This window comes from Saccostrea cucullata, unplaced genomic scaffold, assembly GCF_032062105.1.
Source record: "Saccostrea cucullata isolate Sc308-1 unplaced genomic scaffold, CSIRO_AGI_Scuc_v1 ctg99, whole genome shotgun sequence".
Taxonomy (NCBI): domain Eukaryota; kingdom Metazoa; phylum Mollusca; class Bivalvia; order Ostreida; family Ostreidae; genus Saccostrea; species Saccostrea cuccullata.
The window spans coordinates 650470-675611 of record NW_026939269.1 but is presented as its reverse complement, the minus strand read 5'-3'; the positions used below and the strand labels follow the sequence as shown (position 1 = coordinate 675611).

At 32.4% G+C, this 25142-nt stretch overlaps 1 protein-coding gene across 1 annotated transcript; it reads right to left on the bottom strand.

The window, feature by feature from the left end:
• On the bottom strand, positions 1-24040 carry LOC134252686 (uncharacterized). Its single transcript, XM_062735183.1, has 4 exons — positions 23965-24040; positions 13703-13874; positions 5646-5766; positions 1-307 (listed from the first exon to the last, which is right to left on the bottom strand). The coding sequence occupies exons 2-4, from the start codon at positions 13800-13802 to the stop codon at positions 1-3; spliced, it is 528 nt and encodes a 175-aa protein (XP_062591167.1). The 5' UTR covers positions 13803-13874; positions 23965-24040.
• Positions 24041-25142: the final 1102 nt, after the last annotated feature.

Genomic DNA, 25142 nt, shown 5'->3' with positions numbered 1-25142 from the left:
TTATATCTCTTTTTTCAGGTATATGTTCGATTCCTTCTGGTGCTGATTGGTCGGGCTCGAAGTTTGGAATGTTACAGAAAAAGACTTTGTGTTCGGATCATATGTTTGGCTAGCTACTGTGGAGGGATCTATACTATTGGATGTAGTGAGTTGTTTACAAGATTTATAATTCTGAATTTTAGTTAAGTCCTCATCTGTGATATGACAGTCATAAGGGCTTTGGAAATAGGGCGCCTTTAGCTCCATCATTTTATCTAAACACATCGGAGCTACATTTCCAACACAAAATAGAAAATCTACCAGGCTTCTGTAAAATAAAGGCAAAATATGGACATCATATTGAGATTTGAGAATTATGCAAAATACGTTATATAGAAAACAACGCGATATTAAATTTAACTACTCTAAATCGCCCGCGAGAAATATTTGCTTATTTCACATCCGACTTTGAGTCGCTATTGTAACAAAGTAAATAATTGAAAATCACTGGAAAATCTGAGTTTAACAACTGTTAGTTGATAAAAGTTAGTTGAAACGACATTTCTTTATCTAATAATTTACCATAACATTTATGCTTCAATATACCTCATTACCAGCATATTGGATTTATATATCTCAGTTGATTCCATACGTAAGAGTATGCTCTTCCTATAAACAGTTTCCAAATCTTGGTAAATTATTGACAAGCAAGTTGATGAAACAAGAATGAATGTCAACAGTCTCTTTTTAAAGTCCTAATTTTGTGAGTTCTTTGGTCTATACAATGAACTTGTCAGCAAATACAATCTATTAAAAAGGCAAGTGCTAACTGACATTTTTAAACTAATTGTTATGATATTATTTTCACACTGAATTTCCAATTATGAGAAGGAGCACAGGACGGCTTACTCCTTGGTGACACCTGGACTGGGTTGCTCAAATTACTGGTTAAAGAACAAAGTACGGTATTGGTCGATATTCGCCGAACATTAAAATAAATTTATGTTTATCTGACTCAAAAGTTAAGAACTTTGTCTTTCTCACAATATATGACTTGCTTATATCTGATTAAGTGTAATACATCGCAAATAATGATAAAAAGTGGTGTTTAAGCGATGGTAACGTCCATTCCGACGTTCATTTTGCTAGACGACGCCATTGACGTACATGTCTTTCGTGCGTCATACAAAGATCCTATATGTATAAAACAGTAAAAATGATGTACGATTTTCTGTACAATAGAAATCAATCAATTCAAAGATATTTTAAGAATTTCTCTGCAATTAAGTTTACATTTGATCATTTGGGTCATAGCAGAGATAGCCCGGGGTAGGGATGACAGGATTTTATAAGAATTTATAATGCATATCGAATCATCCATCTGCCTGCATATATAGGACACAAAACAACCTCTCATGATTTCAAATTTTTCCAGGAGCCCGAATTACTTTTATTGCTTTCTCTCTTTCAATCTCAATATCTTATTAAATACACCGTTACATACCTATGTACGTTTGTATATCCTGTATATAATTTCGAGGTTATGGAAAACGGATAACAGACCTGCCTACCCTTTTCATTGCAAGGGTGTAATTTCAGTACATTTTTGATGGAATTTCAGATGTTAAAGCGTAATCAATAATTTTTGCCTATTTTGTTGTTTTTACTATAACACTTTATTTTCTTTCAAAGCAACCGAAATTGTACATTACTAATATAAACAATGCTGGCATAAACTTTTCTTTTTCGAATCATTTATTGGCAAATACTTGTTGTAAAAATCAAACTCAATTCAACCGAACACCCTTAATGAAGCATTTCGTGGACTTGTATCAAATAACTTAACTGAAGGCTTGCGTTTGCATGTTTACACAAATAGTACATAATAACATTGTATTTTATCTTTTTAACACAAACATTTCTCTTTCTTGTTCTAAGCAATGTGAAAACTAAATTAATTGAGCATAGAAATGGCTGTACTTATTGCAATATTATTTAATAGTTAATTAACTAAGTAGTGCCTTCTCGTCTTCTTTCGAATATTCGCCATGTTTGCATGTAACTATAAGGTACCGGTATATTACGTACGTTATCGAACCGGTCTTCTATTAATTACTTTTATTAGAACTTATTTCATTTCAGCAGGTCGTTCTATAACTCTAACTTTAGTCGTTCATAAAGGATTTTAAACAAAAATATCAGCAGCGTAAAATTAATGTAAGCGGCATAATACCGGGTAGTGTAAGCTGATGTCGAGTAAGAAAATTAAGGTCAATTTTGGAATTGATTTCAGAATATCTCAAGAAGTATACGGAATTGCAGAATGAACTTTGGTAGTAATTAAGATCATCGTTTATATATGAATAGATATGGATAGAAAGTAAAATTGTAAAGCATCTGATTTAAAAGAATTGTTTTTGGCGAAAGTAGGTACCCTATGAAAAGAGTTCCATACCTTTTTTTTTTCATAACACCTCAATTTTTTTTTCTAAGGGATCTAAAGGCCTGGGATTTCCCCCAAACTTTGCATGTACACTGAAGGTATTGAAGTTATATAAGGTACAAAAATGAAGAGTTTCGCTATTGTAGTTTTCACGCAATAAAACCCCAGTCGGCCCCCTTAAAACGTACCTATAATAATTATTATTTATTTTTAGCAGGAGAAGGTCACTCAGTAAGATCCTTTACAATGCCAAGGAATTAATCCTTGAAAGAGTCCATTTAAAACATTTCTGATGATGATAAAGACTTGAAAACCTATCATATCCCTTACAGTTTCGTTATCCCTGCCTAATATTGCTACAGAGCCACTTCAACTTGACTTATAAATGAATGTCTTTTTTTAGTATTCATTAACATTAATTTTTTGATTGCAATATCTATACTCCTTTGTTTCTTTTGTTATCCTCCAAAATTTACAACAAATAATAATTTGTTAGTCATAATTATCCACTGGTTAGGAGACTTATCCCACCTCTGTGGAATGGCTAACTTTAGCCAATATATAACCACTGGATAGCAAAGTTAACCAGTGGATAAATTTTGAGCAACAGAATTTAACCAATGGTTCAAAGTTAACCGCTGGATAAGAGATTTAACCGGAGGTTAACGATAAGCAATGTTTTGAGCAACTCAGTCCTGATCACCTGTGATGTTTACGAAGTCAGTTCTGCTCCTGCTGATTTGTACTTTTTTAATGGAATTCTGAGCTTGAATACTTTTTTTTCATTTATATACTAGGGTCATTCATTAATAATGCAACATGTTACCTAAAAATAAGGAAAGTACGCAATACATATTCTTAATAGTTCCAATGCCTCAAGACATTTCCTTTTGCCCTTTACAAATGTCTTATGTCTTTGTATCAATGAACAGAAAACTTTAGCATACTCATCTTAAGGAATGCCCCAAAGACACCGATGAATATCATTTCTCGTGACTTATATGACATTATATAATCTTCCTTTGATTGTTTTCATGTGTTTTTGGAATAAAAAGATCTCACAATGGATTAGATCTAGCTATTATGAGCGATGGAAAAGTTTTGTTTACTTTCTTTTCTTCAAAATCTTATTTATCTATTTAAGCTTAGATGCAAAGTTCTGCGTTGTAAGGAACAGAAAAAATACTCTGGTCATCGAAATTTTGACTACCATTGCAGGAAATCTGTTTTTAACTTTACTTGGTGTAATTCTAAGATAAAAGTAACCATAGCTAGTCCTTTATTTTGATGAATGTATTCGTTCTGATGGACCCCTCTAAATACAAAGACTATTAAAAAATTTTTGGAGCCCTTACTTCTCTTCATCATGATAAAATGAAACCTTTTCTTGATTCCAATTTTTTTTTGTTATTAATATTATTTTTCGGCTATAAAAATGTACATTTATGTTTTGTCATTTATCAAGCAAGTTTAAAAAATCTTTTATTTATTAAAAAAAATTGTTTTTAATTAGACCGTTTGCACATTTAGCACGTGTTTTCTCTGAGGCATTTGTGAGAAAATAGGGCACCTATCTGATAGAAATATTGCAATTTTTTTTTCCTTTTTTAGAATTCTATAAAATGCTCTGATGATTCTAAATGTTTAGTATCTTAACGATGTCTTTCCATTAGATTTAGCATTTTTAGGTATCATGTGGCACATAACATCAATATTTTTTTTGGTGTCCCCACAAATTTCAGTCAACCAGATTTACTGTTATATTTAAACTCCCTTTTTTCTTCTGAATTATGGAATCCATCCGAAAAGTATACAGCGTTAAAGATCATTCTTTTACATATGAAAATCATATCTTAAATAAGAGTTTTTCGGCAGTTTATGTAAAAAGCACAATTTTAACATACGCTGTTTTTTCATCTTCTTGTCAGAGATCATTTATAAACAGCTTTCTGCTCAGTGCAGTGACTATGCTTACTTTAAAAGTAAATTTCTTTGCGAAGACAACAGGAAAATTTATGGGGGTTTCTTTGTTTAGGACCTCTTTAATAGAACTTTTCAAATGTGAAAAAAATAAAATTGAATGTCTCAGTCTTTATTATGATTATTGAATATTGCATCACTTATTGAATGACCCTCATACTATTCATTTACAAATGACACTATATATTAATAAGAAATTTAGTTAATATCGTGAAATCAAAACAACTGTGAAATGACTAACATGAGAATTCGTATGAAATATCAAATTCGTTGAATTCAAGATTGTTCAGCAGACAGTTTTTAGAAATAGAAATTATATAATGACTTTATATTTCTACATATATATCTGCATATTACTTGATGAAACATAAGAAGATAAAGAACAGTATTCAAGATCAGAAGTCCATTGAACAATACAAAATACTAGCAGAGCAAACATGAACCTCCAAAACATCAGAGGTGGGATCAGGTACCATGAAGGAGTGAGCCTCTCTTGCCAACCGGTAACACCCGCCGTGTGCTCCTTGTCATGATCTGGGAATAACGGAAAAATCCGTTGTCAATCCAGTGTAGAAATAATAGGATAACAATGAGTCTAAAAAAAGTCAGTCAGCATTAGACTCAATGATAAATTGTATTTGCTGACAAGGTTATTGTATCGACCATAGAACTTACGAAATGGTGACTTTAAACGAGACTGCCGATATGCTTTGTTTCACCAACATTTGGTCAATGATTTACCTCGTTTTAGAAATTGTTCATACGTAGAGCAAGCTCTTGCTCATCGAATCAACTGAGATATATAAGCTCCGTATGCAGGTGATGAAGGTATATTGCTGCATAAGTAAGGGAAGTTGACAATTGTAAAGTTTAAGTCATTAATCTCAAAAGATTTCATAGATAATGTCAATGAAAAACTCCAGCACATTTAAGTGAAGATCTTTCAAAGATCTTTCAATCTTAGGTCTTCAGTGATTTTAAGCTAGATTTTTGCAAAATGTATGTGATGAAATAAAAGTCATATATTAAAAATCCTGTTAAAAAAATACTAGGTTGCCAATCAAACCAACATATTGTGTAATGCACATTACAACAGACCAAACTGAGTACATATTATGTAATTGCAACATACATAATACACCGAAGGGACCCCGTGCATATTTTTAATATCAACATGGGAGTACTTGTTTGTAGAATTAGATTTTTAAAAAGAATTTATCATATTGTATTCCAGTGTTCTTACCGACATAATTCTGTGCTTTGTTCAAAGTTGTCATATTTCGTTATCTTTGTTTCGTATTCGTTACATCCTTTTTGCATGTCAAAGAACTTTTCTTCACAAGTCCCAGTGCAAGCATTTGCATCTGCAATGGAATAAATAAATCTTTATTATTTCTGTGGAAAGTTCACAATACACTCAATGTTAATAATTGTTTATGCTATTGATTTACACAAAATAACATACTTTCCGGTATTATTGTCAAAATTTTGGACTACACTTCGCCTGTATCTAAAGATATAATCATTTCATAGAACTAGATAAATAAAAAATAAATAAAAAAGATCTCAAGAAAGACTAAAGGAAATCAATGTCTCCATCTGTTTATATCTACAGGATTTGAGGCCAATAGAAGTGTAGGGAATCTGAGTTTACATCAAAGTAAACTAAATTAATTTTATCGTGTGTGAATACAAGTGTTTGCAAATTGTGTCAGTAATAATCTGTATTGTAAGTAATAAACGTATCGTTATAGACAGATTTAACTCTTAGATGTGGTTTAAAGACACAAAAATCAGCACACATAGTGTGATATATTATATAAACTTAATCCAAAATGTTCCAGAGGGAAAGGTACAGATGTTCGGCTGAAAGGCCGTATACATATACAAAATTATGTGTTCTGTTATTATAATAGTACGCGAAATTAGTACAGCTACTTATCAATACATATACACAGCAAAACTCGGTTATAACGAAATCACTGGGACCTATGAAAATACTTTGTTATATTCGTAATTCTTTATAACCGTTTCAGAAATTCATTAAATTTATATAGCTGGGCATCCAAGATGACTTCGCCATATTATCCGTAAATTCACAATATCCGTGTTCGTCCTAAACGAGTTTTGTATATTGTCTTTTTTGATACATTGCTCCACAATCCCAAGTCTTGTTTCAAGAAAAAATGACAAACAAAAGTTGAAGAAATTATCATTTCTTTTACCTATAAGTTGTTTTAAAAAAAATATAAAGCAGAATTTGTCAAATCTTATGCGTGAAAAGAAGAAAACACTTGATGTGGCCTTCAACTCGACTTTCAGATATATCGACGACGTATTGTCAATTAACATTGGTAATTTTCATTTTTATGTCGATACGATATATCCTGGAGAGCTTGAGATAAAAGAAACCACAGAGTCTGACACATCTGTTTATATTTGAATATTTCACTTGAGAAAGACGTTAATTGTAATCTTACAACCAAGCTCTATGATAAACGTGATGACTTTAACTTTTCAATCGTCAACCTCTTTTGCTTATGCAGCAATACACCTTCATCACCTGCATAAATAGTTTACATATCTCAGTTGATATGCAAGAGCATGTTCTGTGTATGAACAATTTCTAAAACGAGGTAAATTATTGACAAAAAATGATGAAACAAGAATTTCAGCAGTCTCGTTTAATGTCATCATTTCGTAAGTTCTATGGTCGATACAATGACCTTGTCAGCAAATTCAATTTATTATTGAGTCAAATGCTGACTGGCGTTTTCATACTAATTTTAAGTCCATTACTTATACACTGAATTGAGGACGGATTTCCCCGTTATTTCCTGATCATGACAAAGAGCAGACGGCGGGTGTGACCTGTCGGCAGGGCCGGGATGCTCATTCCTCTATGGCACCTGATCCCAAATCTGATGGTTTGGAGGTCCGTGTTTCCTCTGCTCCTATTTTGTATTGTTTTATGGATTTTTGATCTTGAATACTGTTCGTTATCTCCATATGTTTCTTTTTTCATGAAATCAATTACATGAATCACAGGCAATGTATGCCGATGTATTTTTCTGCTTTTTTAAAGTACCATTGCAGTATTTTATTTATTCTTCAAAAATATTAATTTAATTTCAGTTGTAACACGTCATTTGATTGGGTAAAAGATTTAATCCATTTCGTATAACATAACTTGCCTACGTCACAATGAGTTACGTCAAAAACGTATCACTCCGCTTGACATTAATTTCTCGCATAATCACCAGTGTAAGATTGACTTGTCAGGTGTGAGACAGCAGTGTGAGATTTTTCTGTCTTACACTGTGTATTACTACGCCACGAACGAGAACGTAAACATTCCGTCATTATATAAAGAAATTATAACAATGTAAAAAAAATATAACACATAATTAAACTGTTGTCATTTAACTTATTAATATAAACTTATTTTCATTCAAAATATTGTCGTATTTTCACTTTTTTAATGGCACTATTTTTAGATCGCGGAATGATTCTTCTTTTACGCTGTCGGATAGATAAGTTTTTTATTCCCAGTTTTTATCTTTCTGATTAATTTACACGGACTGAAAATTATTTTATAAGTTTACACTACGTGTAAACCATTTTCAGGTACGTTCTCTCCGATGGTGTATTCAGATTTTTAATTAGATGGAAAATTAAAAAAATTTTTTTAGCCCCATCATGGCGACGTCATTGACAGGCCGTTATTTTGGATAAAATAATGCGAGAAAAATAATCATTCATAACCTACTCGTGTTGGATAGTAAAATTGCACCTCGGGACCAAGATTCACGGTCTAGAACTCGCAAAGCCTCGTCCTAGACCGTGAATCTTGTCCCCTCGGTGAAATTTCACTATCCCTCACTCGTAGTAATGAATGATTCTATTATTATCCGATATAACAAAACTTGGGGCAGTTTACGCTTATTTATAAACCGCTTCGCGGTTTATAAAGCGTAAACTGCCCCAAGTTATGTTATATCGGATAACATAAGTTGAAATAAGCTTCATTCCTTAAATAATTAAATAATAACATTAGAAAATAAATTCATTTTTTTTTTACATGCGTTGACTATAAATGAAATTTGATTTTTGTCACCAATCTCAAATTTTAAAACAAATCATATGTTACGGATTTTCCCCATGACTAAAATTACCCACAGATTGGATCACCCCAATTATGCCCTGAATATTTAATCTACGTATCGTAATTTTATTTGTAGATATCATGGGAATATTACCAATCATCGTATGTTATTAATGTATGCTTTATAATTCATTGTATATGTTTATTTCATGAATATCATTTCGTTGTATTGTACAAACCCGAATTTCCTCCACAGATCGTAATAACTTATGGCCGTCTGGCATTGTTATTCAATCAAGGTACCCAAATCCAACTTGGCATCGTTACCAAAACAATTCCCAAACAACAAATCATCCCTTTTCCCGCATTTGTAATGCTAAAGCCTTTACTTGATGCAAAAGTTATGAGTGTTACCATACAAACGTCGCGCGAATACTGGCGGTACCGCTTGTTATTCGCACGTGAACTAATTCGCACCGGAATACCAAAAGGTATATAAAGAAGGCACTTTAGACTTTTTCTTCAGTCTGGGGGGTTGGTCAGCCCCTTTAACATCTGACCAACTCAGAGTCCCAACTGAGGCCCTCACATTGGGTAAATTTATCCAATATCCAATATTGGGTAACCCAATCTACCCAATTATTATATATCCTGACCCAACTTAAATCAGCTGAACGTACTATCCCATTGTTGATATTGAGGAACCCAATCAGCTGATTATTATATATCCTGACTCAACTTAATTCAGCTGAACGTACTATCCCATTGTTGATATTGAGGAACCCAATCAGCTGACTATTATATATCCTGACCCAACCTGAATCAGCTGAACGTACTATCCCATTGTTGATATTGAGGAACCCAATCAGCTGACTATTATATATCCTGTCCCATTATCCATAAGTATACTCTGTTTGTATTTAATTCATCATAAATCATTATTGTTATTGTTTGAATAAATTCATTTTTATAGATAAACAAATCTTGTTGATTAATTAAGGTATATCACAGGAATAAGAGGACTCACATAATTTTTGTAACACCCAAGATCGGGTTACGTTACACATATCCAAATCAAATATTCTCAGAGCATCTGTCACAGAGGCGACCACGAGGTCAACAGGTTCACCTGAGGTCACATTCCCCAAAGGCATAAATGGCATGAGACGCGCAATAATAGGTTACTCTCGATACCAATATATTCCATTTAGTTCTCAAAGATCTTATCATAGAACCTGCCGAATGATGCCCCTGCGGCAACCTGCAGACTGAAACAATACGGCGAGACGTGGAAGCATGGCTATTGATTCTGTGGTTGGGTGATAATAGGGTTATAATGTGGTAAATTTGTTTTATTTGGATTACAGAGAGTTGGAATAATTATACGACTTATTACAATCGGTTCAACTAACGTGTTAAAAATAAAATAAATTGTGATTTTTTTTAACATTCAGGTTTAAAGTGTTGAATAGATCTAAATACTAGAATATCTATACAACACAAATATTTTATTTTCCGCTCTCTTTAACAGACGGAAATAGAGCTCATTTACTGAAAAGAGCAAACAACTTCTTAACTTCTCATTAATAAAGAGATAAAATCATACATCATGCATGCTCATTAATCTAATGCATTTTGTCGTGTCCTCAGTGAAATTAAGAAGCATTATCAGGTAACAAATGTCAAACTGGCTATCCGTACATCGACTTCCTCTCAAGCTACATTGACTTTCTGTCAAGTTAAAACAGAGCAGATGCTTTTGTAGCTGTGGTAACTACTACTAGAAATAAAGCACATCGAGAATTTCAAAAATTCTACAATTACGAAATGAAAGATTTCATCGGCAAAAAATGAGAGAAATATCGTATTATGTAAAAGACACATCTTTGAACACAATTTTGTGGTGAAAAGATTCCTTCTGATTAAAAAAGAGATCATTGAAAGAATTTTTAATTAAAAAAAAAAAAACTTGTTACTGGCCACAAACAAATACAGGGGTTGTGCATTTAGTTTGTACTTCCCTAAAACCCCTATAGTTAACTGTATTTTACTATCGTAAATTATAGCGAATACATGTACTTTAAGTTTTTTTTCTAGAACTTTTTTGAGATTAAGTGCCTCAGTACAGCTCAAACATGAAATATTTCCATCTTTAAAATAAACAAAAAATGCATATAATAATAAATTATTAATAATTGGAGAAGAATACCATAACAATATGAAATTCATGGTAAAATATCGCTGCAGTTGCTTTAATTCTATAGTTTGTGAAAACAAAGAACAGTAGTCAAGCTTACATTGGAACTGTAGAAATCTGGAGGAAAGCTAACAAATATCTCTAAATACATAAGTGGTGGGATCAGATGCCATGGAGGTGTAAACATCTTTCGTCGACTGAGCATACCCGCCGTTACTCCTTGTTAGGATCAGGCAAATGGACGAATCCGTAGATAATAGTTTGAAAAAATAGTGACTTATTCTTCTAAACGTCGGTCAGCATTCGACCTAATGAAAGATTGAATTTGCGCCAAAGTCAAAATGATATAATTTTTCTTTACTGACACTTAATAATACCCTAATGTAGTATTATTTCTATGGATTTTGCCAAAGTAGTGTGAACTACAACAGCACAATATTGCTCATTCAATTATTAATTGGATGACTATAAAACGCCAATATACATCGATTTATAGTCATTTTCACATTTATTTCATGGGTTTTAGTACACCCTCACCAAAATAAAAAACAATCCCTACCATCCCACACACACGTAGAGTAAGTTCTAGTGATACGTTGTTTAAATACATATCTTTTTATATCTTTTTATTATAACAAATGCATTAAAAATGTTAAAAATTTCATTACTTTGCAATTTCTGTTTTCAAAAAAAAAAATGCCTCGTAAGGTACCTCAATTTTTGGTGAGGCTACTTTTAAGATTTTTTTTAATTAGCATTACTTCGATGACAAAATCTTTTGGGGTGGGGGGGGGGGTGAGGGGGGGTCGTCAGAACTGACATAGTTTTTCGTTTTCAGGAACTTAAAATCGCACCCCTGTCTCCTTAACATACAGAAGCCCATAAAGGATCCCTAAAGATATTTCTTAATTTGATAAAACACATTGTCAACTTGATTAAAAAGAATGTAATAAAATTGTTTAGTTTCAATATGACAGACTCCCCTTGTAACATGGTTTAAAAACACAACAAAGCATAACTTATTGAAGTACATAGAGATCCTGGCATGAACCTTACAGATAAGATAAACTATGCAGGTTCAATGAGGGATCGTTTTATAGTTCACCACATTCTTATAAATAAAGCTTTCCAGTGTACTTTTCCTTTTCCATTATCCAGAAAGTTTTCAAATTTATCGACATTCCATGTAAACGTCTGCCTAGATATCTATGGAAGAGTTGTTTGTCCAACAGAGAAATGCAGTTATGAAAAAAACCTTTCTTATAATTCTAATTTCATCTCATAAATTTCAAGTGTAAACAGAGAGCCTATTTTAACAAGAAAATACATTGATTCCTCTCTTGTGTGATCTTTGAAATTACACTATCGATGATTCAGTAATCTACAAGACCAGGTTTTGAAGAAGCGATTCTATACCGGTCATTTAGTGTTCCTGTGACGAAATTCTGAAATCATACTCTCAACCTCAATTATTAAATATCATGAAATCAACAATTTCAGGGAAAATGCATTTAATGTATAACCTTTGCATTTTAAAAATAAGCGAAAGTGTTTTGAATAAATAAGCTGGGCAGGCAGTACATATTGCTATTTAGTTTTAATTTTAAAACGTAAAAGTGGAACAACTTTAATGAGAAAAAAAGCGGGAAAATTCTATAAAGTAACAATTCGCCATGCATAACGTGGCCCTTGCACTGAGCAAGTAATAAATATGTATTGCGATTTTCTAAGTAAAGTGTCCTGTGACAATCGGCTAGGGATAAATGCAGGTTTGTATCTAAATTTTATTTGTTTCACTCAAACTTAGATTTTAAACATTCTGACAATAGTTTATGTTACAAAATTACAACAAACGTACATGCATTTATTTGACCCCATCAAACAAATACATGCAATGTTTTGCTATTTGTTAACGTGTAATAAATATCATGATTCAAACCTAAATATGACACTACATGCAACAGAAGTGATGAGTAACAGTGATACAATAGGTGACTTTTTCCAAAGGTATGCTTAGGATGTAAACGTTTACACCTTTAAGTTTTTGGTTAATATGAGTAATTAGAGAAGTTATTTTATCTTATATGTCTTGGTGGGCGATTTAAATATCTTTCAGCTGGATTACACAATCCTTTCTTTTCAATACAATAATCAGTTTTCTTCTGCATGTGCTAATTCACTGGAAATTCCTTGGAGTTAAAAAAAAAATAAATCTGACAAACTTTTCTTTTACATATATATATAGTACATACATTGTAATTCGGCTCCAAATAATACAAACACAATTCATGATTTATCATCCGAATAAAAACACACTTAGACATTTTTCTTTGATAATTTATTTCAGTGAAAGACGATATATTCAGTTTAAAAGACATAAACTGACATGCGTTGAAAATATATACAAAGATAAACATGCAGGGTTAAACAAGAAGTGAACCATTATTCGTTTTTTAACTTTCAGGTGCGTTCAGAACACCGGGTTTGATCGGTTGATACATTAAATCGTCTTGGAATCGTTTATTCTTTCTGTAAAGAGAACCGATTTGCAGACTTTGCAAGAAAACAAATGTGCTATCTGCAGATCATAAAGTGACATTAGGCACATACAAAGCGATCAAGTTTCTAGAGCAGATGAATTGATTACACAAAGTTGGAAAGCACTTATTATTGCAAGTCTGGCAACCCTTAGATGATATTATGATATAGAAAATATTCCACTGTTAGAGTAAAAGACAATAGATTCAATATCATGCAACAACGAGGAATACAGCGAAAATTTGTAAGCAATGCTGACGATGAGCATGCACATATGCTCAGTAGCATCAACCAACTCATTATTGATTTCCTTGATTCTTTGACAGACCCAGACTGTCTGGTATTAATGAATGGACATAATACATTAATGATTTGTTTATTAAAGATTGCATCGCGGTCAACAAGTGCGAATATATGAAGCAAAACGTCTAAAAATATGAATGATATTGAAATGTCTTACCTGTTTTGGATAAATGACAGGTGAGCACCAGCATCTTTACGAACACAGATATATTAAGTATATAATCCAGAAGTGGACATCCTTTGCATATAAGTTTCATGCTGTTTCCTGAATTAAACGCCAAATATGGTCCGTCAAAGGTAAGGGATCGCTACCGTTTCATCACATGCACCTACAATGTATACATTTAAATGACACACGACGCCGAAAAACACCTTCATGTACAAAACAAATATTTTTATCAGTGTTTAAACATGAGTCAACTAATCATGGGTTCCACTGATGAAGGGACGTTAAAGAAAAAGACCACGACAAGAACTTGGCAAAAGGCGAGCCATAGGTGTTATTTTCTGTGATGGAGTTTAAGCGCTTGTCCCTTTCCTGTTGGTGTAGGAAATCCGAAGGACAAAAATCGAACGATGCTATCACTGCACTGCTGACAACGCATTGGAGATCTCTGAGCTGTTCCTAATTACAGCGATCTATTTCTTTCCTTAGTTCCTCACAATTGAAATCTCATTATATTTTAAAACATCGGGAGAGGGCATCTATAACTCGGTGGTCGGGTTTTTGAGTAGACTAAGAAATGCAAGACGATATATATTTTTATTTTTACTTTTATCTTGGATTCTGAGCAACTGCTAGGAGTGAAAAGAACTAAATTGTATATTTATCTGGATGTGATCAGAAAATTATGGTCTCAGCTCCTAGATTTCGTGATGTTGTCATAAATTATTACGATTCTAGGCTAAGTGGAACATTGTAACAACATGCTTCATATTAAACATAAACCCATAAAAATGATAAAAAGTTACTGCTATGTACCGAATTCACACAGTACCCTATTTCTTGTTGAGTTCACTTATATCACTCTTTATGAATTTATGAATATGAATTTAAAGAGCTTGATATTAAAATTATTTTTTTCTTTCAATAATGGTTTTGATATCAGAAGGTTATACAAGAAATCCCCATGCTTTATTATCACCACAGTCAGACAAATATAGAACACGAGAAATATCCAAATGTTCTAGCATATGCGAACTGTGAACATTCGACGCTTTATGAAAGAGTTGTTTAAATAAACTATTACGCAATTCATGAGTACATGATGTTATTTTGCCGAAGAGACAGAGGTAGTATTACGGTAAGAAAAAATTCCGTCTACTTGATCAGTACAAAGTAGACAAACTAGGGCTCACAGTGGGTATTACACGGGATGCTTACTTTTACAAAGCACTTGAACCCACCTCTGTAATTAAATTTCAGGGTGTCTGTGTGTAATCCATGTTTACAGATTTGTATTTTTAAAAATATCCTATAAGATTAAAATATCTTTATAAAAAGTCAATCTTCGCCCTTTTCACAGTGTTGCAATAGACTGACATTAGAGCTCTGTGAACTATAAAGATAAGGAGCAGTATTCAAACGCAAAGTACTTTTAAACCATTCAGCTAGAGAGCAAAGCATAAACATCAGAGGTGGGATCAGGCGCCATGGAGGAGTGAGCTTTCCATGCCACTGTGTGATCCTTGTCATGATCGGGATAAACGGGAAAATCCGTAGACAATTCACTGTGTAAATAATGACCTAAAAATAAGGATGACAAACGTCAGTCAGCATTTAACTTAACGATAGGTAATATTTGCGTACGAGATTGTATCGACCACAAAATTTGCATAATTATGTCTTCAAACGAGACTGTCGATACTGTAAATTCCAACTTACCATTGGAAGACCCGGATCTCCAAAAACTACATATTGTCAATCAGAAACTCAAGCATCTTTTTTATCTTAACTTCAGAGTACTTGTGTGTACAGTTAGAATGTTCTTTGGTAAAAATTATTTTGCAAATGACCAATGAAAAGGTAAATAAATTTACGAGTTCAAGTTTTATTGAAAACGTAGATTTCAATGATATTACAAAAAAGCCTGGACTTATCGTGGGGAATGGTTGTGTCCAAAGTTGAAAATTGTTTCCTTGCTGTTGATTTTGGTAAAATCTTGTGATTTCAAATTTTCTTAAAGTTCCTTGAAATTTTAAGTATCCACATCTGATTTACACCACTTCTCGAATATACTGTTGCACATTACTCCTGAAGTTTTCCCTTAACTACTGTTAATATTGTAGTGAGGATTTATTGTTTTATTGAAAACGTAGATTTCAATGATATTACAAAAAAGCCTGGACTTATCGTGGGGAATGGTTGTGTCCAAAGTTGAAAATTGTTTCCTTGCTGTTGATTTTGGTAAAATCTTGTGATTTCAAATTTTCTTAAAGTTCCTTGAAATTTTAAGTATCCACATCTGATTTACACCACTTCTCGAATATACTGTTGCACATTACTCCTGAAGTTTTCCCTTAACTACTGTTAATATTGTAGTGAGGAGTAAAGAAAGAGGCTTGGTAGAACATTTGCTGGAACCTGCTATGTATCTTTGATTGTAGGGGATTTTTATGAAGTTTTGGAATCCAGTATATATATGGTAATTCAAATTCATAGTGGTTGATAAGAATATTAAAAACACATTATAATTATTGTTTCTTTGAAGACATTGGTTTTAATAATTCTACGTCTGAAAATCCAACTTACACTCACAGTTCCCTTTCTAAGGATGAATTTTTTTTCAGTGTTTAATACTTTAAACGTTAGCGTCAACGTGTTTTCAATCTATTACAACTATACTGGATTTTTATAAACTTCATAAAATCCCTGAAAACAGGGATACCTTACCGCTCTCTTAAGGGGGGACCTATGTCCGAAAAGTCTTTGTGTGAATTTTTCAAAACTTTGACATTTCTTTCCTGACCACTTGATCTTAATTTTTAGGTATTAAAAACAATACCTTTATATGCTTATTTTTACACAGGAGCACGTGCAAAAACAGTGTGAAATGCTAAAAATAGATTATTTTCAGACATTATCTTTCTACTCCAAAAATGCGCTAAAAAGAACAAAAAATGTCAAATCACATTCGAAATCAACATGTATTTAATTTATATGACTTGTATCTTTGAAATGAAGGCAAATTCATTGTAATTCATCTCACATGAAAAATTATAAAGGAGCACAATGTAAGTATCACCCCGTTTTTCGTGTCGTATTTTTTACAATTCCGACATGCATAACAGGTAATATCTTAAAAAGTCTTTGTGTGAAAATGTTGTAATTCATATTTTTTTAATGAAATGACCCCTCTCTTTATTTTAACAAGGAAAAAAGTATACCTTTATGATATAATAAACGAGAAATATGACGTTTTCTTTTATTTTCGTACTCTTCTGTCATATATATTGACCTTTCTGCACTAAAAAAAAAGGTAAGTTAGCACTGACAAACATCTGAATATAAAACTATTTTGCAAAACCGAGTATTTTTTTTTTTTGATAAGAAATAATTTAAACAGATAAACTCTTTTCTTCTTCATTCTAATCATTCTGCCCCCCCCTTCCCCATGAACAACTAACACCTAATAGAACCTAAGAATGACTTTCTACAGTAAAATCTACATACACTATAAATCAATAAGTAATATAGGTACAAGTACATTTCTTAATTTTTTTCCTAGTTTTATCCAGAAAATACAATAAATGGTCATCATAAAATTAAACATATTTCCCTAATTTAAGCCGCTGTCTTTGCTGAATTTTATCTTATATTTTTTGCATTTATATATCAGCATATCATAGAGGTATTTCTTCACAACTGAAATTGCTATGAATTATCAACCAAAGGAAGAGAATTCTGATATTAACAAACTCCATAAATCATAAAACTGTTTTAAATGATGAAAAAATTTTCTTTTTGTAAACTGTGTACGTTTTTGATTAATAACAATGTTATGCCTATAATCACAGTTGCAAAAGTCAGCGGGAAAAAAAACAAACGTCGCTATTGTGACGTCACATAACGCTGCTTTGACGTCGAACGACATAGGTCCCCCCTTAATGCTCTACCAAGCTGTATCTTTTCTCCTTGCAAATATATTCTGTTATGAAATAGAGACTCCAGACTTTCAGTGATATAGCATATTCTTCAAGTGCAGCGCAAGTCAGTTGTGGATTCTCATCAAAACGTACGACTTTTCAACACTTTTTGCACATTCTTTACATTATTTCTCCCGATGAATTAAAAGCAAGGACTTATGTGTTCATAGATTACAGTTTTTTTTCCATAAAAATAGAAGTCGGATTTTTTTGTATGTTATAATTGACATCATCAAACAAAATTACCTTGTTTGAAACAATTATAATTGTACACAAAAGAAATCTGAAGTTGGTATTCAAAAAAAGCTGAAGTTTTTTCATTTACTGCATTTTTCTAGTTTTCGGGAGACCAGGTCTTGCAACAAACTGGAAATAGAATTCCAATAAGCACTACTTGTACGCCTTTTTATCCGACTGTTATAATATTGCTAATAATTTACTCAAAAACTTCCACATGAGTAGTAGAAAACACTTGTTGTTGCCTTAAACACGATACAGCTGTATTCAGATAAATAGGCGACATTTTTTTCAATTATCAATAGTTTACAATTTTAAAGGGTCATTTTCAAAAAAAGTCCATTTTTTGAATGACATATTTTTGAAAAATGAAAATGGTTTTACCATGATTTCTTCAACTTTATTTGAATAGTATAGTAATAAACTACTAAAATCCACTGCATTGCATAAAAGAAAATATTTCTTTTAAAAAATATTGATATTTTGTCTTAGTCATTTAAACTTTAATGTCCTTCCTGTAACTTTCATAAAAAGAGCTGTAAAACTCTATTTCAAAATTTTCATCAAATTATCTTTTGTATACCATTAATAAATGAAAAAAATTATCATTGAATGCCAAGATGTTTGACATTCATCTAATATATGAGCGTTTAAAAGCATGTCAAACTACCATAAACCAAACAGAAGCAAAATCTCCGGGTTTTTCTTCATGAAAAGCCTTATTGCGGAATGTTTATATGCTATTGTTTAAAAAAACATTCTTGTACATTTTTTTTGTGATAAGAATAAACAATTACAGAAAGTTATTTATACAGGTGCTCTGCCAAAGCAATTTAAACTAGGAAAATATACTGGTAACAGTAAGGACTCGGGTAACAGGAAGGACAAAACAGTAATAGGATGGACAAAACAGTGTAACAGGATGGACAATGAAATCTACATTTTAAATAAAAAATTGACTTCTTTAAAATTTATTGGTTAGGAAAAGAGAAATAAATGTAGAATAAAAACATGATTTTTTTCAAATCTGGCACATTTGAGACAATAAAAGACATTTATGTCCATCCTGTTACGAAATTTAATTGTAAAGTGCTATCAAAATATTTATCAGTTCAATTTTTGTTTATTAAAGGTACTCTATGCTGTTGCAAAACTAAGAATTTTTCATAATTTTAAGAAAAACAAATGATGAAACTTAAATAGGTATATAAATACCAGGATAATTTGTCCCTCCTGTTACAATTTCTGTCCATTCTGTTACAAGAGTGCATGTTTAAGTTATAATGGCACTATTTGAGCACTAACTTATTTCAATATGATTTACGAAGTTTTTTAACATGTGTTATTAAACTTATATTACTTAGAAAAATAAAAGTAATTGTTTTTATTGTTAAAACTCAAGATTTGAAGTCCAGTTTTCCTTACTGTTACCATATTAATGGTAACAGGAATGACAGTAACAGGATGGACGTTTCTCGTATAAATCACCAGTTAGTAAGTATAACGTACTCTTTTTGCATCATCGAGACATTGAAACAGTTTCTTTGTAACTTAGTTAATCTGATTGTTTTAGCAGAATAGACAATTTAAAGAGTACTTGCATATTATGAAGGTAACAGATAGGACATATTTTCATTATACTCTACCAATAAGACAAACTTATCGACCTTTGAACCCTTTCTTTACTCACTTTCAAATCATGGCGCTCATAAACTTGAGACAACAGAAAATGATGATATATTGTGGATCATTAAAACAGTTCCTAGGAAAGTGAGATAACTTTTATTTTAACATTTTCTTTTTGGTAACAGGAATGGCATAAACTGGAGGGACATGTCACTTCCTGAATGTTAAATGCACAATACTAGTCTTTAGTGGGCGGCATAAGTAAAACAATCATATTTAATTAATCTGCAAATGAATTCAATAAATATGAGGTGCAAAATTTGTACATATCTTCACAGGGTAATATTTTCCCTATCATTTAAATAAGCGCGTTATAAAATTTTTGTTAATGTGACATGGTTTTACTGTTAAATTTTACTCGGAATGCATAGAATATTTTTTATAAAACACCTGGGAGATGATCATAAAAATAACTTATAAGCTGTATGACCATGTATATTAACCAACAGGAAAAAAAAATTCACTCTAAAATTGTTTTTCCTATTATTCTGATCAAAAGACAAAAAAGTGGACTTTTTTGGAAAATGACCCACTTACTTCCATTCATATGTCAGCCCAAGGTATCCATTGAAATAAACCAGAGTCAGTCATATCTGTTTAATATTTAGCCTTTTGTTGAGAATCTTTGACTTAATTTTAAATTGCTAGTATTCGATCTACAAGGATTAAAATTATATATTAATTACTCATATCTTTAAAGTTAAATGCATTTTTTTTATCATGTAAGGATAAATACTGTCTGATTTTTTTGTTTTGGTTGTGAAATGATTTAATTGTTCATTTGGAAGAAAGTGTAACTGACACTAAAAATAGTATCTTTAGAACTTTACTTTTCATACAATGTGTTTGCGATTAAAATGGGATTCATCTACTGTCTAATATGATTTGTTACTGATAATTATGTTTGAATAAAGTCCAAGAAACTCGGGACATTAGAAATATTAGTTATATTCTTATCATTCCAATATATGTCATTATATTCTAAAAAAAGAGGTTAATTGATGATAAACTCATACTCTTTCATTGGATTCAAACATTTTCCTTTCTCACATCTGTGATACTAGTAACATATATATTTGAATACAGATAGGTTTTTAATAATACTTTATTTTATTCCAAAGATCGTACAGACGATTATTTTAGCATATCTATTTTCAATGTTTAAAACTTTTAACTTAATTCTCTTATCGTTTGAGTTTGTGTATCGTCTTCTCCTTTACGAATCTGACAAAAACGCCCTCTTTATGAGATGTCGACAATATTATGTAATTCTGTTCTATGCATGAAAGTTACATCCGTGGGACCTAAAATTATTAAACTAATCTAAGACTCTAATATATAATCTAAATATTTCTCTAGGACTAGTTACAAAATTTCAATTTCTTCTTAAGCTGGTCAATAAATTAGCATCGGCATAGTAATTTTTTCAGGAAAAAAGCAAATTCAGAGAATTGTGGTCGCCCTTTTTCGGTGTCTAAGTGGTGCAGATACTATTTTTATGGCATATCGTGTCAAATATGAATGTTTTATCATATGTCATTCCAAAGTCATCACCAAGGTAAGTTTATTTTTATGCGCCCGAATTTATTCGGGGCGTATATTGTTTTTGTCCTGTCTGTCTGTTTATCTGTTTGTCTGTCTGTTTGTCTGTCTTTTGTCAACTTTAACCTTCGCCATAACTTTTGAACCGTAATAGATAAAGACTTCATATTTGGTATGCATACTCCACTAATTAAGAACTTTCAACTGACACCAGAGTCAATGACCTTGTGACCTTGACTGTGACCTCTATGCTAAAATTTTTTTTTCGAACTTTCGCCATAACTTTTGAATCATGGGAGATAGAGACTTTATATTTAGTATGCATACTTCACTAAATAAGTGCTTTAAAATGACACCAAGGTCAGTGACCTTGTGACCTTGACTGTAACCTATATGCTAAAAATAGCTTTTTCAAACTTTGTTGCCGCCGGGCGCATAGTGTTTCACAAACACATCTTGTTTGAAAATGAACTCAAACATAAAGGTCAAGGCCAATGGTTCAAAAATCGTAGTATGCTCCGAAACATCTTGCCTCGAGTAATGTACATGTCAAATATGAAAGTCACACCTCTTGTCATTCAAAAGTTAACAACTTTTTAAAAGTAGGTCAAACTTCATTGTCAAGGTCCTGGGTTAAAAAATCATAGTATATTTAGAAAGGTATTGCCACAGGTAATACACATGTGTAATATGAAAGCCCAATTTTTTTTTCTTTCTAAGGTTATGACTTATTTAATGTAGTCTTATTTTTTTTGTTGAAAATACGTCAGTCATGAAGATCAAGGTCACGGGGGAAAATCATAGCATATTTGGAGAGGTTTTGTCCCAGGTAATGTACATGTAAAATATGAAAGCATTATCTCTTCCTCATTCAAAAGTTATGACCATGGTTTAAATTTTTGACAGACTGACTGACTGGCAGACATACAGACTGACGAACGGGCAAAGGAATGAGCATTAATGTCCCCTTGCTTTCACGACAGCGGGTGATAAAAGTCAATATTTCCATCGAAATAAATTTGCGAAGAAAATAAAAAGTACTTCCAATGCTAATACTGTTTGTCTGATTGTTGATCTGAAAACTGTGAACATTTTTGCCTTTTATTAAGAAGCTTTCTCTGATGAAGAGCCACGTCCTTCTGAGAGGGGATATAAAATTATACATGGTGAAAATAAGATGGAATCATTTTAAATTTCTCTAAAGCGATTAACCAGAAAATATGGTAAATGTTCAAGCGTTCTAGCTGACAAAGGCGTAGATTCAAATTGAGTCTTGGTGAACATTGTAATTCTCAGGTGGCTAAATCGTCATACATGTATTGATCTCAAAACAGCAATAATTATATACTGTAAACCAACTTTTATTCGCGTGCGAGAAATTTTCGCGAAGTTCGCGAGAGACCCGTCATCGCGAATATTTCTCGCCGCGAACCGGTCCTTAAAGTGTATGTGTCTATTAACAACAGATCCAAAAAGGCTTGATCGCGAAAATAAATCGTCGCGAACTAGTTTATCCCTGGTAAATCGCGAAATAAAGTCGTCGCGAATAAAAGTTGGTTTACAGTAATATCACTCATCAAGACATAATAGGGTTTCAGAATTTTGTAATGTAGATGCATAAAAATTTGGGACAGCTAACAGATACAGTACTTGAGCTTATGAAGCAAATATCATTATTTTTAAACAAGGAAACAAGATGTGTTTGTGAAACACTATGCGCCCGTCGGCAATAAAGTTCGAAAAAAGCAGTTTTTAGCATATAGGTCACAGTCTAGCTCACACGATCATTGTCCTTGGTGTCATTTGAAAGCACTTAATTAGAGAAGTATGCATACCAAATATGATTTCTCTATCTCCTGTGGTTCAAAAGTTATGGCCAATATTTGTAAAAAGCTATTTTTAGCATTTATATCACAGTCGAGATCACAAGGTCATTGACCTTGGTGTCAGTTGAAAGTGCTTAATAAGTGGAGTATGCATACCAAATATGAAGTCTCTATCCCTTACAGTTCAAAGGTTATGGCGAAGGTTAAAGTTGATAACAGACAGACAAACAGACAGACAGGACAAAAACAATATATACGCCCCGAATCTATCGATTCGGGCGCATAAAAATGCATAAAAATGCAACATATTTAAGAAATAATCATTATGGTGATTTTTGTCACCTTAAAAGGTTAAGAATAACGCAGACTGATCTATCTCCAAAAAAAAAAAACAATAAACAATACAATTATGTAAAGATGGTGTTAAACACGGATCCCTGGAAATTCCAGAGGAGGAAGTTTAAGGTGCCTATGACGAGAAAGCAACCCCTGTTGACCGGCCAATCCGTGAGCCCAATGTTTTGATCAGGCATACGGAACTTTACCTAGCCGGTACAGTATAAAAACAAAGGCCTAACAATTGGTATTCGAGGGACAAATTTACAAATTATGATAAATAGGTTTTGTAAGTTTTAAAAACAACTTGCAAAAACATGTCTTTAGGTGGTGTTTTTGAACTTAACAAATGGGAAGATACCAAAACTAGTTAAGGTGATAAACCAATGATGTTATTTGATAAGTCTTGTTAAAGTTTTCCTGATCGTTGAAAATACTAATAATTGAAAAATAAACAAAATAATTACCAAAGAAATCGCAGATTCAATTTATTTCACGTCATTGATAGAAGACTTCAAGTATGAAAATAAAGTAGAACTGACAAGGTAAAGCTACCAAAGTTAACGGAGATGAACAGAGTGAAATGGCTGGGTATATATGTAGAAGTAGAGAAAAACACTGAAGAGGAAGAAATAGAGTTACATACCGCCATCAAAGGTTAAGTATCTAGCAGTCGCAAAGGTAAGGCAGGATGTAAAACTTTCACAAAAAAAGTTACAAAAGAACTTTTTCATCGCGAACTTTGGAAGATTACAATTAAAAAAACTGATGGTAATAAACATTAAACGAAATGCAAAGGGTTTGAGTTGCTACATGTACATGGTGTGTTTCTTGGAAAGTAAATTTAAAGGGGATGTAAAATTCCCACCAAAAACCCCCGTGTTTTCCTTTTTAAGAAACATACAACCCACAGATTAACCTTCAAACAAAGTTCCTTTATAATTAGAGAACGAAAGCACACAGTATACAAAAACTCCACAGCAACTCTTCAACAATTATACATGTCCAGGTAAAGTTGCTAATTATGTAACGTTGTAAACAAATAGCCACTTCGAGGTATCAAGGGTAAATTTCAATAGAATATGCATAGCGGGACTGCATTTTGACTTCGAGGGATCAAGGGTTTCGAGAGATCAAGAGATCGGGAAATCAAGAGTAAATTTGCTGAATTATTTAGGGAAAAATTCGGGACCGGAAACTCACTTCGAGCGATCAAGAACTTCGAGAGATCGAAGTTCGAGCCATCAAGAGTTACCTGTATGTAAAAGATCTAGACAAACAGCGATTAGTCTCTAACGTCCATTCAAGACTAGAGCTCACGAAATAATACCCTCTGCCTCCCATATAATTCTAGTGGCAAAATCCATGCTTTACTTTTGGAGACCCGAAATAAATGTCAGATCAAAAATTGAAATAGGAGGTCACAATGGCACTATGTTATGCAGAATCTGTGAAAGTATGATTGAATTTTATTTAGTGGTATGGAAAGAATTGCGGATAAGAGATGGGTACCCGTCAATATTATATAAAAAATGGCAGTGTCAGTGTTTTGCTATGGGAGGTACGAAATAAGTTTCCGATCTTAAATAAAATTCTTTTCGTTGTTTACTTGCTAAAAATACTCATAGATCACGTGACTAGGTAACTATAAATACATTGGGTCATACGCATTCTTTATCGACTCTCGCTATAACCTCGATACACGTATATTCACGAAAAATAATGAAATTTCAGGAAAAAGATTTATTGTCTGTTGAAATACCGATTTATGCAAGTTTAATTAACTGAAGTATATGTGTAAATAGATATCATAATTTGATTGTC